General features: G+C 37.6%; 1 protein-coding gene across 1 annotated transcript in view; it reads right to left on the bottom strand.

Moving 5' to 3' along the window:
• Window positions 1–7,956: 7,956 nt before the first annotated feature.
• Window positions 7,957–18,937, bottom strand: part of LOC150076073 (protein gooseberry-like) — a 181,453-nt gene continuing 170,472 nt past the window's right edge. The window contains exons 5-7 of the mRNA XM_090388153.1: window positions 18,443–18,590; window positions 12,165–12,319; window positions 7,957–8,404 (exon numbers count right to left, since the gene is read on the bottom strand). Of these exons, the coding sequence (XP_090244279.1) occupies window positions 7,976–8,404; window positions 12,165–12,319; window positions 18,443–18,590 (732 nt within the window). The 3' untranslated portion in view covers window positions 7,957–7,975. The remainder of the gene's footprint in view (window positions 8,405–12,164; window positions 12,320–18,442; window positions 18,591–18,937) is intronic.

The following is an 18,937-nucleotide window of genomic DNA, read 5'->3' on the forward strand; positions in this document are numbered from 1 at the left end:
CCACTTCACCCCTCTGTTCGTTCGAAATACCTGTCCAGCTGAGCCTTAAACTTATTTAGGCTATCAACTTCCACGACAAGGGATGGAAGTCTGTTCCACCCACCAACCACCCGCTGGCTAAAGGCAAATTTCCGCACATCTATCCTACATCTGTCTTTCCTCAATTTGAATTTATGCCCTCTCAGGTGATTTTTCTGAGCTAGAGGAAGAATCCCATCAGCATTGAGCATGCTCAAACCATTCAAGGCTTTGTACACCTCTATCAGATCACCCCGCTGGTGCCTAGTTTCCAGACACTGTAATTTGCAAAACTTAAGCCTTTCTTCGTAAGAGAACCCCTTTGTCCCATTCACCAGATTTCTCTGGTGTCACACTGGCATCCAGGCCATAGATTTTTATGGAGGGTCCTTTCCTTTTCGGTTCCTCCGCTTTTAGCCCTATGTTTGTTATCTTGGGGTTTGTTATTATTTGGGTAACTTCCTCTTTGGTTTCAGTCTCTACGACTATTCCCAGGTTTCTTGTTTAACTTATTGTTTTTATTCTTGCTGACTTTAAGTCATTGCCTAGTTCCTGTATAAACTGTATCTTGATGCTTTCGCTGGAGGTATTATCATCTGTGGTAAGTGGTCTGGTCTCAGGACGACTATGTTAGGAGTGGGTAGCAGGATTTTCCTTGTGGTTGGTTGGCTTTTCCATCATATTTGATGGTTTCCTCAGCGTTTCTGCATATGTGGGCGCACGCTATAGCATTTTATTTGCCCCACATTCCATATAGGCTTGAAGTTTGGCCGTCACTCTCTCGCTGTCCAGATAGGTTTCAGTCAGTAGTGCCTCTAATTAGTTGAAAATCGTTACGATCTGGGGTCGTAGTCCAGTGGACACTGTTCGGGTGGTCCTTAAAGATGATTTCTAGCGCTGTTTTGAGGTACAGCGTTTTTGCTTGGAGTGTACCTTCTGGTAGGGTAGGGTCCAGCGGTTGATCTTATGGTCTTTCCTAGTTGGAGTCCCTTTGCGTTAGTGTGCTGTCTTGCATTTCTTTCGCCTCTGTCTGGGAGCAAGTTTCCCTTCTGATTTTGCTACCGTCTGTTTGCGGTTTTTCGCTTAGTTGGTGTGGGGGCGTTCTGTTCCCCCTTCCTTTAGTTGTTCAACTATTTCGGGGTCATCGTTCTGACACTGGATCGGGAACTCCTTGTTTCTATATGATTTCCCTTCCGTTTCCATCAGGTCGGATTATCGGGATCTACTCACGTGTGTTTAAAGATTCTCTAAGGAGATGGCAAATGGTGTCAACCACAAGTCCGTTGCTTAATTTGATAGGTCGCTATGAGCTCCGCAAGTTTTGGGCTATCACCTCTGTCACTTTGGGCGGTGGGGGGGGGGAACGGCCAAGCACAAAAAGCCCCTACGAAGACGGGGTTACTTTTCTACGGGGGTTTTTGATGATGACAAAAACAGTGGTGACGTTAAAATCACTGTAGATTTGGTGCGAACAAAAGTAGCTCACAAAAGTCATCTTTTTGGCCGAAATTCTACTTAGTTGAATTTGGAAGAGTTGGGCCACAGTCACTGCCCAAAGTTACAATTCTAGTAGCAGTCAAGTTGCCCGATAGAAGCTTGGCGACTGCGTTATATCGGCCGCCTCTCTATATTCCGAGTGTCAGCCACATGGTGACCATGCGGTCTGACACAAAGAATACAAATAAAAATGTTTCTATCAGGCTAAAAACCTAGTAAAACACAAAAAGTTTCTCACCGCGGGTATCTATTGAAGCTTTGATATCACTGTAGACACTTTTACTGTAAAGGAAAGCACTTTGTACACAATTTCAAGCAAAATCCACGAGCGATAAAATAACGTGGCAGCACGAAAGGCAGCCATATTGGCGATGACACGAGCCAGTAGGGGCCCTTGCCCGGGGCGCCAAAAACAGAAGAACAATGAGGAAAAAATTATATCCTTAGTAAGGGCGCCGAAAAACCTTCGACCAGCCCTGATGTATGCAGTAAAAACAATGATGAGATGATGCCAGAATTTGACGACATTACAAGGTGTCCCAGCACTCACTTCGGAATGCTCTATTTACTCATTTGAAATTTGTATTTACGGTCTAGTACAAACGAAGTTTACTGGATGTGGTAGAGCGGTTGAAGGGCACAGACCGGGCCTCGGGGTAAGTTGAGGAAGGTGGCTATCGTGGGCTCCGCGCTCCAGTTGACAATAAAAAGAAAAGAGATATGCTTCTTATCAGGCAATAATCCTACCACGAAATGCGCACAAAATAGCAAAAGAAAGCTGAAGAGATATAGAGATAAAATTCTGTATGATATATTCTATATGAGACACCCTCTGTAATTTATTTGTACCAGTTTTAATTTATTAAAGTTTAATAAAATAAGTTATTATACTTAAAATTTAAGCTTAACATTCTGTAAATAATTTTTGAAATCAATAATTATTATTTTGTCGTGTTCTCTTGCTACGCATAAAGTTCTGTGTTTTCACTGGTTTTAAACCAAATGTTTGCAAAAATATGAATAAAATAGTACTCCACTACTAGTAATAGTTAGTGCGAGAGGAGGAAGCTTTAATAAACTGGGATTGACATAAACTACAGTATGCACCAGGGGGAGTTTGAGGCGCTTTCAACATTTCAACTGGGGTCCTCGAAAATTGTAAGGCTTTGCATTAGGGCAACCCTTCAAATGCATTAGGGCATGCAAGCATTTACGGTCTTCCATGCCCTAACCGACATGGAAGACCGCAATAAAAAATATCTCATATGGAGGTTTTTTTATTGCAGTTTTCCATCGTTGAAAAAAAGTTTAAGAAGCACGCCTTAATGCTGTAAGCCAGCAATATGACATGAATTTGTATTATTATTATTGCAATGAAGATTTCTAAAACATTCATTATTACCATATCAAAAGAAGTGGGGAAATGACAGGAAGTAGACTTTGTAGAAGTTCGAAGTGGGACAAGTTCTACTTGTAACTTCTTTTTCTATATGTTCATGGTATTCCGGCAATGATTTAGGTTTTTTGTACCTTTCAACAAGCCGACCGGGCTAGCTGGGTGGGTAAAGTGCTTGCCTGGTAACCCAAAGGGCGCGGGTTCGAATCCTGCCTCGGTACTTGGATCAAAGTACTGCAAAAACCTTGGGAGGTGCATTATGGCCACAGAAGCCGATGCGCCAATAACTACCAAAAAAAAACCTTTCAACATAGTTTTTTTTTTTTTTCTCATATTTACCTGTCAAATGTATTGGTTATAACCCCGTTTGATTGGTTGAACTCGCTGTTGGTGGTCACAGCATAACAGTGTCTTAGGCCATAGAGTGGCATAGTGTTTTGTGGAAGGCGCCACTGGTAGTTTCCCACATCTATTGCGCCTTTCGTTTTGGATTTATTTTTCTTATTATTATTTTCTTTCTTTGCTTTTTTTTTTTTTTGAGTAAGCGCCGAGGCAACGAAGCCGATGAGATATCGCGCATACATCTATCGTCGCTAAATTATTGTGTATTGTACATGTCCACACGGTATGTATTTTCCATAGAAAACCTTTATTTCTTAGAGAATATTACCGTAGAAACATTGTCAGCAGCAGCGTCTTTATTTCTTTTAATTATGGTAGTACAGTGCTAGAGACAAAATTTATAAAGCTGTTGTTGTTGTTATTTGAGCATTAGCAACTAAGGCCATATTGCTCCCGGGATATGTGGTGGTCATTCCCTGACCTTTCTGCATCCTCCGTATTTGGTGGTCATGGGCTCGAACCCCGGTCTAATCAAGAAACATGTGCTACAGCGCTGCTTTGTTTGTTATTTGGTTTTTAGGAGCATTAGCAACTAAGGCCATATTGCTCCGGGATATGCGGTGGTCATTCCCTGACCTTTCCGCATCCTCCGTATTTGGTGGTGACGGGCTCGAACCCCGGTCTAATCAAGAAGCGTGTGCTAAGCACTGCTGCTCCTTCCCACCTGGCTACGGAGGCGCCACAGCGCTGCTGCTCCTGTCCACCTGGCTACGGAGGTGCCACAAAATTTATAAGTAACCTACTTTATTCGGTCCATGATTTCGTAATTTGTCGAAACCATGTAAAACTATGAATACGCAGGTGCACTGCAAGCAGTAAACGAATATGGCATTGATCATAAAGGAGCTTGAAGTTTTTGCATTTTTGAGTTCTCATTAAAAGATCACTTAACTGCATAGATTCCATAAGAACTAAACACTGAATGAAGAACTATTTCCATCGCTAAGAGCACCTACCTTATGATGATTAGCGTCAGGCTATTAAAAGACATAATATAATGTGGAAGTAATGTTGCCTAAAATATAGAAGGCAAGTGTCTTCATTTCCCTCAGTATCACTCATATTCAACCAACAGTTATGCTGAAATAGCTTCTCTAGCAGTATGCAGCAAAGGAGAATTAAAATCAGTCTTATTTGTTCGTTTCTCACTTTTATTATAATATTAAAACAAATTCTTTTCTTGAAAACATTGACAAATATCTTTATTATGGAGTAAGAATTAATTATTACGAATATAGTGTGTAACGAGAAGTCCGCTATAATGAACATTATTTAATGAAACGTTAAATTAATCACATTAAATATAGGAGTAATTCCACGGTTGTAACTGAGCTGAACTACTATGAAAAAGAAAAAGAGAAATGACATTATTATTTGTGTAATAAAATAATAATGTCATATAAAATCATGCCAGATAAAATCAAATTACATAAAAAATCACTCGTTATAGCGATTTTTTTATATATAGTGTGAAATTTATCGTTATAAGAGGTTTAAAGGAAGTAGTAATTAAGTTTCTTTTAAATACATGTTTTTACAAATACCATAACTCGTTTATCTCTAAAGATATACGATAGACGTGAAGTAAAAACTCATATGAATCTTTGTTTCTGTGTTGCTTCTTTAATACCACTTTATATGAAATATAAATTCTTGTTTCATACCCAAGATGTATTGTTTACTTTGGTTTCTTCGACTTATGTATCCTTCTGATTCTTTGATTGATGACATTGTACATCTTGCTTAATTTTGCGTACAGTAGATTTATTATTTATCCTCCTCAGTCTTCTTTCTGCATCATCAGAACTGACTTCTCCATTGTAACAGCGTGTATTATGTGTAGTTCGACATTTCCCTGATTTACAGCAATAACAAAATTAAAGTTATTTAAGCTTTTCAACCATTAATTTTGCTAATAACGACAATCCACTTTAAGATTTTCTAAACTTTCGTTATAACAGGCATGTATTGAGTATATGACTATTTCGTTGTGTACTAATATTGTGCATAATACAGTATTAACTTCGATATAATTCCTCGAAACATAAAAAACTGTGAAAGAATGATGGAGTGGGTTCTTTCCATGATCAATGGCTACAATGATTAAAACAAGGTAAAGGAGTTTAGTTATGAAAATATTTTTAAACAGTAATACATTGCTTGCACTCAGCTCTGCTGCAGTATTGGAAGTATGTTCCAAAATGTCTACCTTTAAACTAATTGTTGTACTTTTAATTTTAATTATTATTTTTTAAGTTTTGTTTGAGATGAGAATTTTTTTGTAAATGACAACAGTAATTCATTGAGAATGTTAATATTTTATTTTTCAATTCCCAAAGCTGGACGATTCGTATACAATGGCATGAATTGCAAAATTTACCAATGCTTTTTAATAAGTTCTCTCAATGAAGACAATTGAAGCGAAATTGTTTACATCCAACCAGCATGATGTATAACAGGAGCTAAAAAAAAAAAAAAAAGCAAAGCGAAACTGTTACGACTACTGCATATTCTGGAACTTCAGAGCATTTAAAGTGTATATATATATCCATATACACATCTGTTTAATCCCACTATTACACCCACTATATACAGGCACTTTGTGATGCATTAACATTCAGGGATAAAAGAGATTTTGATTTGAACGAGCGCACACAACATACACTTGGCCATTTCTTGTAACTGTCCATTTATTGTTTACAAAACTATATACAATATTTGAATTTACAACAAGCGACGTTATCTAAATGGGATATATTTATTACAGATCATCTGTACAGACTTTTTAAGGCCCATTAATTGGAGTTATATTTTGGAATCAACAATTCATGAATGATAAACGAAAATGTTAATTTATAGAATTGTTGTATGAGAACAATGAATAGTTTACCAATTCATAAAAATTGAGAATTGCATTATGTAATTATAGATATAGGCGTCGATCCCAAGATAAAATGTATCTTTCTTAAAATATTACATCGGCTGTCTTCCCTTGGCCATTAAAGATATACGTCCCTCCTCTAAGAACGGACTCATAATATAGTTTTAATAAAAAATATCTTTGCGAGAATGGCTTCAACTGTATATGAAGAAACGTTATTCTCCCTTAGGAAAATAGAAGTTGATCGTGTGATTCTTTATTTTAAAAATATTAAACAGATTTAAACTGTACAAACATGTAAATACGGATAGGAGCTATCCATGTTCCAGCATTTTGAAGTCTGCTATCAAGCAATGAGTGATATTCATTTAAAAGATCAATGATATATGTATTATGGACGGTATTTTTCTACACAGAAATATGAGCAGACTCATTACTGGTAGTAGCCATACGATTATGGATATCTCGTAACTAGAATGATGGTTAGGAATATACAAAGCATTTTTACTACGTCGAAATTTAAAATGAGTGGACTGGAATCCTCTTTCTGTTTGACTTAATTTGTGATCAAAAATGACATGCATATACATGGTATTAGCTTTCTTGCCTTTCTAATTAGCGTTTCAAATAAGCCGATGAGACATCCTTCTCTTTTGCCAAAATTACTCACAGGATGGCATATTTCTTTGTATACCCATTTACGCATTACACATTTCTTTGAATGAGCAAGCTCTTCCTATTGTAAAATTTAGGTTGCATCATTCTGTGTTTGTAGGTCAGTGCTTGGCAGGCGATCGCTCGGGTCGCAGACAGCAGCCAATTATTCCGCCATACCTTTAGAAAAAAAAAAATTTTTTTTTCTAAATTAGATGCTTTTGTCTTGTATTTTTTCATTGTGATTCAGAGATGACTTCTCTGAAGAAGAAGATTTACTGAATGTCTTTTTAAATATGATAAAGTACTTCTATTAGCTATATTTCTACCCTTCATGTCTTTTGAAATATGTAAAAAATTCTTTTATCAGTTACTAAGAATAATTAATCTTGCTATTTTCAGAAAACTGCTAATTAAAATAAATGAATTATCAAGTATTGTTATCACTAAGCATAGACCTCCTGAAATATAATAATTAAATTTCGGCTTATACTCTGTACGGCCATCGTGGCCAGAGAACTATTTTATTGAACTGTTTAACAGTTATTAGCTGTATTTACAGTTAACATTATGGGCTCAATCTCGCAATGCGCATATCATTATCCGCTTATTATCCAAGGACCACAAGTATATTTTAGGGAAGGTGGTTGTGTGAAAACTAACTAGTCTTATTGATTATGTATTTCTATTGTTCGTCTAGTTTGTTTCCAACTAAAAGAAATTAGACGTTCCTTCGGTTAATACCTCCTTAATTTTGATCACAAATTAAAAGAATATTTGGTGTCAGAGCTGGAGAATAAGATGGTTAAAATCAATAGGCAATTTTTTGTAATTTATACACTGATTATTTTAAAATATGTAACCAAAATTATTTTTTGGTTACTTTTAACACTACTATATAAAGATAAATAGCACACAGTGTGACGTAAATTAAATTTAAATTAAATTTAATTTAAAATTAAATTCCTTTTATTTTCTCTTCGCAGAGCCAAAATAAATTTGGCTAATTCCAGTCACAATCCTTGGTTCTAGTCCGCTGATGAAATTGTCGAAATCAGTGCACCTAAAATAAGAGCAGCAATTGAAAAGTTATTATGGCAACGAAAACGAAAGTCCACTGTTTGTTATCAGAGAGCTAATCCACGTATGCCTGTCGCGAATTGACTGGTATAATAGAACGAAGGTTTTAGTTCTACACCAGTGTGTGTGTGCGTCATTCCGTTGAATGCCGAAGAAACGAACGGGTCAGTTCCATGTCCGAGCATCCCGCTACCAAATGCAGTCGCGGAATCGGAGGCTGTGCTGGAGGCTGCGGGATGCGCTCCCCATCCGTTAGTCGACACTCTAGTGTGCAGGGCTGCCGCTGCAGCAGCTGCGGTAGGGTTCCACGCCGCCGCTTCTTCAGTAGGCATACTCGCAGCAGTCCCTCCTGCTGAACCAGGATGGAGCTGCAGAGGCTGATGGTGGTGGTGATGATGATGATGAGAGGTGTAATCGGCGGCGCTCGGTGCTGTAGCCCCAGTGGTCGGAACGTTCGAATGCAACATGTTCATCACCTGGGGGAAAAAGGAGTAAAAAATATTAGATTATCGATTAATTTCTTAAATAACTTCATTACTTAAATAGTTAGCAGAGATATGGTAACCTCTATAAACCGAAGTAAATGGGACCAGAGCCAACTCGGCCAGAATGATAAAATAAAAAATGTATCTTGTAATTTTATTTATTACAATTAATAAAATTAAATTCCTTTTATTTTCTCTTCAATGTCATTTTCAATTTCCATCTGCAACCAGCTCCCTTTAATTTCATAACCAAGCAGATAATGAGGGAAGTTACAGATATTAAAGCTTTTGCTAAATATTCTATATAAAAAAAAAATTCTTAAACTAACGAAAGAAAAGTAACAGGTGTATAATTAAGGAAAAATCATGCGCAAACACCCAAAACTGAATAATTTACTTTACTCGTATAATTTTATAAAAAAAGTTATACAATTAAAGCTCCAAAGCAATAATGAAAAATTATTTCCTTTAATAATTAATTAAAAAGCTTTTGAAATTTTCTTCAGCTGGCGTTTAAACAACTTTTAATTTAAAAGAAAACAAACTAATTTTACATATTTTTGTTTTTATTATGTAAAAATAAAGTTTCCTTGTTCCTTCTTCTTATCCCCCCCAACTTCTATGGGTTGCTTCGGATTATCCAGACATTACTATTGTATATTGATATTGATGACCAATTTTCATTGTTCAAGCCATTTTATCCAACTATGTGAACAGCTGTGACTGAGGAGGTGTGCGTGTATGTTTGTGTTAATCGTCAAAGTGTGGCATGCAGTATATTGTGTCGGTAAATTGCTTGTATGCTGTGATGGATATGCCTGTTTCTGAGGAGAAAACCCGAGTTTCCGGAAGAAAACAAGCATGTAACGTAAGCCACCAAACAAAAAAAAAAAAAAAAAATTGCTTGTGTCATTGATGGAATTAAAACCGGGGAGGACGGTGATTATATCCGCTGTGATACCCTCGAAGAGCGAAGAGAGACAAGTGCAGACGTCACACGAGTTTCCGTGTTATATAGGCCTATTCAAAGTATTCAAAATATTTTATTATTTTCTGCGGGCTCCAGGGTTTCCCCTATCCGCCGTATATAGGCCTATGCTAGAAATCATTTGGTGTATGTTATTATAGATCAATTAGAAACATGAAAGTATTTTAAGCTGCTAGATGACGTCGCGCTTCGCAGCGGGAAATTCGTTTTTTGCTTATATTATTTTTTCATACAGTGAAATTCCTAATTTAAAAAAAAAAAAAAAAATCAAGACACATGTTGGTTTCACACTGGTGTAACTCCATTCACTTCAATAGCATGTTAGGCTCCTTTTGGCTCCTACGATACACTCCATCCTCCTGGGTAGGCTTTCCACCAACGAATGATAAACTGCAGTGGTATAGTCACCCCTTTCCTTTACAAAACACAGATCAGTTGGACTACCGACGTGGAACGTGTTGGTCTGGCCCTAACCGAACGTTGCACAGGATTCAAATTGGAACTCTGCGCCGACCATTCCAACTTTTATATATTCATGCCCATGAGCCATTTTCCAATTGACGTGAAGTGACGAGATTCGTCACTCCACTGAACTGATTTCCACTGCTCTGCGGATCAGTTATAGCGTTCGTTTCAAGGCGCGACCACCGATTGCAGTTGCTGAGGTTTGGCAGACGTGCTGATAAACCGAAAAAAAAGAAAAGAAAACGAGGCTATATAGCTCCGTATATATTGTGTTTGTTCTAACCGATACTTTTGTCGCCTTAAACTCCTTGTTGATGTTTTGCAGGGTTGTCTGACGAAATCATCGATCTACTCTTCCGAGTACCCTTTGGCTACTCGGTGTGGGCATCCCTGTGCGCTGCTGGACGATGGTGGTGCCGTCGCTTTTCCATTTCATGATAACTTCACCAACGGTCGACTGTGGATAATGTTAGTTGTCAGCAATTGCACGAATCGAGAAGTCAGCAATGTGACATCCTACGGTAACGAAATCACTCAGCTCTGCTCTACGTACCATGATGAAAAAACTAATTTGTGCTGCTCATATGCCTTCCTTATATAACGGTCTGAATCGCTCGTTTATCTGGGAAGGGCCAGTAGACTACACTTGTCAATCGTTTGAAAAGGTCTGCGTTTGGATTCCGTTGATGACTGGAAGAATTTATAAAGTCTCTTCATTTGGAGCTGTATGTAGCCGATCTCAGGCGGATGGAGTAAGTTTCCCCCGGTAAGTTATTTCCGTGTTCGACCGCCCAACATGCAAATCAGCCCGTAAACATACATTTATACAGACATAATACACAGCGGGCAATATGGTGTAAGTTGCTGACGCTCCAGTAACAGCAATGGACTACGAAAACAGGTATGTTGTGTCCGTAATATGAGAGCTTAGTTATTTTGGATAAGCGTTGGGGCAACTAAACGAGGCATGTAGCACAAGAAATGGTGTTAGCGTAAAAGGATTTATAATTTAATTTTTCACTCTGTATCATTGTCGAAGTAGAAAATATGATGTTTAAAACCCTGCTTAAAAATTATCAAGGAGGCTGTGCTCAATATAAATTTTCTGTTTATACTCCGGCAGGACAACCAAGTCAGTAGAGTTTACAATAAATCGTCAATACAAATATTTATCGTATTTAGTAGTCACGAGCTTGAACCCCGGTCCACTCAAGGAACGCGTGCTATGCACTTTTGCTCCTGACCACTGAGGTACGTCAGGCCTTAATATCACAGAGTAAGCAAAAAAAGTTATTCAACTACCCATACGATGGCTTTCGCAGATTAAGTTTAATGGCTCCATTTAATATTTATTAGGCGAACTTTGCCCAGTACTCCTTGGAAGTGAATTTTAACGATATAGAAAAAGAACCGCTTAATCATGAATATGCTGTTGTCGCATGGGTGTAACTGCATGTATGCTCACTTAACAACGACTTGTGTGTATTCAACGTGCAGTGTCAGATTTACATAAATTTTATATATATTCATAAAAACAAATTTCTAATAGTTATTTTTCCTTATGTTTATGAGTTTAGATTTTTTCTGTCTTACTTTTCCTCCGTCTTTTAGCTGACCTAACAAGAGAATTTATTTTTCATTAAAATAGAAGACTTTGCACTCATGTTATCCTCATTGCAGTAAGAGTAATAGGGACAGCAAGTGTGACTATAATTACTTAGGTACGAGCGTGGTAAAGTGCTACATTTAGGCATATGCCAAATAAACCATTGCTTGGGGCTTCGTTGCCTTACATATTTTGGGACAACTTCACATGCTTTTGGCTCATCATGTCTAAATCGAACCCTAGTAGGATCATATACAAAAGATTTTTTAGCAAGTCTCTGTTCTTCATCAAATTTGCTAATAATACTGAGACAACTGAATTGAGTGGAATTACCTATGGTCACAGAATGCAAGGATGCTCTGTCGTTATTCTGACAAAGCAAAATGCAAACCCACTTAGATTTTTCAGTTACGGGCTCCTCTAATGTCTGTCCTAATAATATTCATCTCCGGGCTGGATCAGTCATTGCCAGCAGATTAAGCAAAAAAAAATGAGGGGGTCGAATTTAACTGATACGAATGGCTGTAAGTCTGATCTCCTCTCGGCATCGAGTGGGGAGGGGAGGGGGATATTACACTTTTCAATAATAATTTCTCTGACATAAGAAAACAACGACGCCGTCATATTATCTAATTGGTTCTATAGTGCAGCTCGAATGCAGTATTATGCGACTAATCCCCATTGGCTCTTACCTGTGACTGGAGGGAGGTTCCTGAGGTGACATAGGCGGAGTCAGCGATATGATTCGTGTACGATAAGGTGGTACGTGTGTCAGGCACGGTGGCTCCCTGATGGTGAAGCGGTACTGTAGCAGCAGCTTGTCCGGGATGATGTAGAGTAGGAGGTTCTGTTTAAAATTTAAAAAATAACAATAATAAGAAGAAAGAAAAATAAATCAGCTTTCCAATAAATCTGAGAAATATCTTGCAATCATTATTTTAATCATAAAACTGTATTTAAGCTCAACGTTTTAATTAAAAAGTATTTATGGGATGTTGCATTTTTGTGCAATAGATGGCGCTAAATGTCAGTTGCCTTCAGAAAATAGAAATTTTTGTACAAAATTATTTTTGTAGTTTCTGCTACTTTGTCAATTGACCCAAAAAATTCTAACATCTAACATAACAATATTAATAAAAATTTCATATTTTAGAAGAGATCCATACTTTTTTCAGCGATACCGTATTTGCAAAACGAAATTATGTATTCATAACTCATTATGCTTGTGAAAATAATTCATAATTTAATTCTGGACATTTACATTATGAAGTTTTATTTTCACTTCTCGAGCAATATCAATCCGAAACGTTATGCGTTTTATTCGTTATGTTATTATTTCTCCCTGATGGTGGGGGGGGGGGGTTATGTATCTCCGGCTATTACTGTTGGTCGAGGTACTCTACAGGTATTCACGATCGCGACTTTATAGAGTTCCTTGTACGTATTCTCAGGGAGGCCTATTGCTGCTACGCTCTTATGTAGGGTATTTGGCACCATGTGGGTGGTTGGCAGGATGATCGGAATGGTCATTACTTGTTTCATATGCCACATTACTTCCTGATCTATTCCGTGTTGGTTTTCTGGAGGTTGCTGGTGTTGGGCACCGCTACGTTGATTAGTTAGGTAGCCTTTTCTTTCTTGTCAAGGAGGTTTATGTCCGGTCTGTTGTTCAGGATCATCTTGTCCGTTATGATCAATAAAATAAATTTTCTGCTTATACTCTGGGACGACCACACGGTCAGAGGAGTTCACAAGATAGAGAAAATACAAGAAGCAACGCTGTATTTAGCAGTCACGGGCTTGAACCGTGGTCACTCAACACACGTGTACTTATGCGTCCACCCGCCCGACCACTCGGCTACTGCGGCCTGGAAAAGATGATTATCTGGGGTTCGTACTTGTAATACGATACACTTTCTTTGATCAACTGGTATTTCCTTGCTAGATTCTGATGTACCTACCCTGCATCCTGCGGTGATGCGCTGGATCGTTTCTGAGGCCAGGTGGCATCGTCGACATGTGTCATCTATCACTCAAGGTTCCTTGGAGATGTATTTTGTGCGGTTACTGGTGTTGATTACCTTGTCTTGGACGGAGAATATTAATCCTGCAGTCTCGGGGAGGAGCGTCCCGCTAGTAAGCCATGCATTGGAAACCATTTTATCCATGTGGTCTTTGATGGAAATCATTGTAGTGTCCGCCATGGAGTCACTTATCTATCTTCCTTATGGCCTGGTAGAGTAGCGCTGTGTTTTTTTTTTTTTTTGGAACAATTCTTCAGTTTTCAGTCGCTTCCTTCTGTTGCTCTATGAGGTTATCAAGCACCTTCCTCCTTCTTTTCGAGCTTTGATCAGTCTCTTCACGGACGACTTCGGGTGGTGTTGGCGGCTCTTGGTCATCACTGTTCTTATCTTTCTCATGATCTCCTCCAACTCAGTGTTAGACCATTCTGTGATCCCGAAGGAGTATGTTAGCACTCGGATTACATAGGCATTTATAGCTTTAACTGTGTTCCCTCTGTTTGCTTTGAGCAGGCTTTAATCTCCTTGTGTTCTGACTTCTGAGCTTGCATCATCCCCAGGTATTTGTAGATCTCTCCAAATGTCATGGCTTTGATCTCTTTACCAGTCTGCATTTGGTAATTTCACTCGTTATTATTATATTGTTGTTGTTATACTATTTCTCCCTGATTGGCAGCTTCAACCCCATGATGGGTTCTGGTACCAAGTGCACAGGGTGGTTGATATATCTGGTGTTACTTGTGGTCGAGAAATTTTCAGACTATCCTACAGGTGTTCAGGATCCTGATTATTATTATTATTATTAAGATTTAATATTCATTACAATTTTTATTAATTTATTTTGGTTATCAATTATTTATAGTAGTTTATAGCTATGGAAATAACTGACGATAGTGGGCGACGTGCAGTAAGGGCGTCGGGAGCTACCACTGTCTGGTCAGAAAATTACACCGTCCCATCTTTCCCTTCTAATTTCTCTTTTCTAATTAACGAATTGTATTGATTTCGAGAATTCCTTCCCCGCCACTCGATACTCGACTCCGGGAGTGACTGATTCAACTGCCCTTAATAAAAATTTGGGCTAAAACCTCAGACTACGTAAAACTTTAGACATATAAGTTAGTGCAAATGCATCATGTCTATATTTTCGTAGTAAGTTAACCGAAGATAATTATATAATGGCATCGTTTCATTTCATTTCAATATTGTGAATGCCTTCACAGTAAGAGTTGCCTCTCCGGTTATACTTCAGTTAAGTAACTCTTCCCCAATAGAGAAGACTATTATTACTTATTTTCAGTGGACACTAATTACATTACTTATTAAGTAAGTAACGTACCCTTCTGTGCTAGAAGCAGTTATTGAGAAGCGCGACCTACTCTCCTCCTTAACTAACTGTAGCAAGAGTTTGTTATCAACGTTTTACCACCCGAATTCTCGGGTAATCATAATCTGCCCAAGTACATATGCACGTGTATTCTTGGACTTAAGGTTCTACATATTGCACTAAATAAAAAATATATTGGTATTTAATGGCCGCAAGCGTAATCTCGCTAATAATATCTTCATTATGTCTGTAGAAGCATGTATTCGCAGATAGAATGCATGCTCTGACGGTTGAAAAACTGAAATAACTCACGGGAAAAACCCTACTTTCTCCGTCTGAGATTGGCTATTTATAAAGTTGGGTAAATCGCTCGTCCAAGACTAATTTTGCTTCATTATAATGCGGTATTCTATACTATACTCTAAAATTGCTTCTCTACATTCAACTTAAAAAGTCCAACAAAGTGAAAGTACAGTATTACCGGATTGTAGTTAAAATGTAGGCCTAGCTTATTACTTATATTATTTCTTATAATCTACCCCAGTTTCTTGAATCGTTTTCTTTACAGTACGTGTATTTGGAAAATTTGGTGAATACCATAAGGGATAAATGTTTAAAGTGTACCAGTATTCTCCGTAGATGTTGAATAACAAAGATTTTTCTAACTAACACCTTTAAATTCCTAAACACACTCTCTCTCTCTCTCTCTTTATATCCGAAGCAACAGCCTCCGTTACCTCACACTAGTTCGTACACTGCTCCTTTGCTGCTGAAATGTTAACCAGACAAATCTAAAATACGCAGAGTTAGATTTTGCCGTTCTAAGTTCATTTAGAACGACCTGACAGAAAAAGAAACTTGCAAGAGAAAATGACAGTTATAAAAAGAAAATTAAGTTGTACCAGGAACCATGCTGGCTAAGGGCTATTTCACATCTGTTATGTACTTATACCACTTATATATAGAAATAGCACTCAATTGTGCACATCTATTCTTGCTACGCCACTTTATCGTAATATCTATACTTGCTCTTGATCACTTTACATAATACCGTAATTATTATTGTTATTTGGTCACCAATTGGATTTGTTTTAACGATAAGACTTCACCAGTTTTATTTAATGTAATTATACTATAAAGTTATACTTTATCACTCTTTATCAAGGGGTAATAAATATCGCTTTGCAGGGGATAAATATATGTCTAAATTTCATCTCTGAATGGAGTAAAATCTGAAATAATGAAATGGAAATTATGTATAAATTGACTTTAAATCAGTATTTGGTGGCTGGTGTTCGTCAGCCATCAGTATTTGGTGGCTGACGAACACCATAATATAAAATATATAGGCACATAAAATATATATTGTGTTTAGTCAAGAAAGGTGTCGAATTTTATTTATTTATTTTTGTAATACAGTAATTAACTGGGGAACACTAATTCGCAGATAAGAAAACTTATAATTATATGTCATTTTATATAAGTTTTCCTTTTTAATATATCGATATATTTTAGTAAAATCAGTTATATTAATGACCGTCACATTTGCAATTGCATAAAAAAAAATAAACATTATGTTTATACTCCGGGACGGCTTCATAGAGGCTTATAAGATTGGGCGAATACAAGAACAGCATCGTATTCAGCCGTTACACGGCTTGAACCACGGTAAACACAAAGGCATTATAACTTTGCATTTTACCACTATGCTACAGCGGTCTATAATATATGGACTGAAAACTTTAATTATAAGGAATGGAATCCTTCCGGTTCTACTTCATTCTTCATCCCATTAAAGGGCTTTGATGATCCATTCTTGTGTTTGATAAGAAATACACGAGTGACTTCAAGATTCATTAACCATTTTGAAGCCATTTGTGAATTTCTTTAGAACTGTTCTACCACTTTGCAGCCTTTTTAATGCTGTTTTGTAGAAGGCGATTTTTAAGCTGTTTTTGAAACCCTTCTATCTTCTTAGAAAACCAAGTCTTTGTCCTAGAAGTAATTCGGATCTTTTTGAGGTGCCTGCTAATGCAGTCCTAAGCTCAGAGCATAGCTCTCTTACTGGGTCTATCACACTCACATCGCACAGCCGAAGCCAATTCTCGGCTAGGATATTACATATGATATCAAATTTGCATGAAGCTATTCTCGTTCTTTACGTTTATTGATACGTAAAGAATGATAATAGGACCTACCATACTGTCATTCTTTGGGTTTATCAATAAATAAAATTCAAAGGCAAATAATAGGTTCGCGACCGTGTAATTCATGTCAACAACAACCACTTGTCATTATGGAAAAGGAATCAAACCCCTGGTTGGTCCGATGTATCCTTGGGCAAGGCCTAATGCCTTCATGATCGCATCTAATTTGTTTCGTGCTGCAAAATGTCTTGAAAATGGCAAATTAAAATCTCACAATGCGAGAGTAGAACTGGTCTGTTGACCAATAAGTAACGTAGTGATACGAGAATATGGAGTGCCAATCGCATTATATTATACAACAGCCATTCTTTGTCTTCTGACGTTGCCGAGTAGTTAACTCGAGGGTGCATAGGTACACGTGCCTTGAGTGACTGGGGTTCAAGCCTGTGACTGCTAAATATGGTGCTGTTTCTTGTATTCTCTATTTTTGTAAACGTCTCTGACCGTGTGGCCGTCTCGGAGTATAAATAGAAAATTTAAATTTATATTTGTGTTGTTCTACTACTTTTGGCAGGCAGCAGTTACGCCGTTACGGGGTGGAATAATAAATATATAATAATAATAATAATAATATGAAGAGGAAATTAAAGGAAAATTCGGTTAACCAAGTTTAACGCTAAATTAATGAATGCTATATTAATTTTATATAATGATATCCTTTTCTCCCTTAGGATGTCCAAAGCGCAAATAAAAAAAATAAAAAAAGCAGCAACACCTTTACTTCTAAAACCTGTCTGCTTGTAGAGAGAAATAATTGTATATCGCAAAACGATTTCAATTTTTTAAATAAGTAGATAATCAGAGCGATTAAGAATGACAGGTAATTATAGTGCTAATCTTTTGGGGGGAAAGTTGTGTTAAAAGGTGGTTGTACCATATCGAAGGAACGCGACCCACATATTTATCAATTCCTAGTAATTTTCTCATTTACATTTCATTCACACCTGAAAGTAGGTCGCAGTAACTATCTAAAACCTCATGAATTTTCAATGCTCATTTCAAAGTCTCTTTTCTTTATTTTAATATGTTCTTTTTTTCAGTTGAGAGACGAACGTAGATAATTGCACTTGTTAATTAGCCTGCCACTACAATGGGAGACTGTCCAATTAATCATATCAGTTAAATCAAACACAGTTTAATTAGATGGGCGGTAGGGGAATTTCGCGGGGGATCAGGAGAGAAATAAGTAAGCGTGACCCAAAAAAATAAGATACGAAATAATAAAAAACATGGCCCAGCAAGTTTGTTTGACGAAAGCCTCTATTGTACGATGTCACGTACATGCGGTCACGTGTTTAAGACAGAGTGCTCACGCCTGGACTGACAAATTGCACGAGGCCACGACTCTTGTGCCGACAGCTAGTATAGAATCGAGCCACCAGCTGCGTTGCGTGCTGTATCAACAGGCCACCCACCTTGTGCGGGGGAGGAGTAGGCGGGGTCAGGCAACAGGTACGGCCCATTGGGAGGATAACCCATTGGAAGGCTCAGGGCGCTGAATCCATTCAGCTGTTGACTTCCCATCTGCTTTCTCCAGCGAGCTCTTCTGTTGCTGAACCAAACCTGGAAATATACAAAACAGATAATAAATAAATATTCATTACTGCAGAGATATAAATATACTTTGCAACATACACTTCACAGCCTGATTGACCAGGGGTTTCACAAAAAAAAAAGAGAAAAGCAAAAAAGGCGAGAGATCCTGACAGGTTATCACTTTCATCTAGATATTGGGCTATCTGTCACATGTTAGTTAATAATGATAAAATTATGATATTAAAATTTAATCACCAAATTATTAGTACACAAACCTATTTCTGGCCGATTCCTGAGTCAGGTATATTTGGTCTGTCACAGTTATTGTACAGAGTTTAAGATGTGACAGTGACAAGTTCTAAGTGTAATTATGT

This window comes from Mastigoproctus giganteus, chromosome 13 (genome assembly GCF_048544385.1).
Source record: "Mastigoproctus giganteus isolate SK-2022 chromosome 13, ASM4854438v1, whole genome shotgun sequence".
Classification (NCBI taxonomy): Eukaryota; Metazoa; Arthropoda; class Arachnida; order Uropygi; family Thelyphonidae; genus Mastigoproctus; species Mastigoproctus giganteus.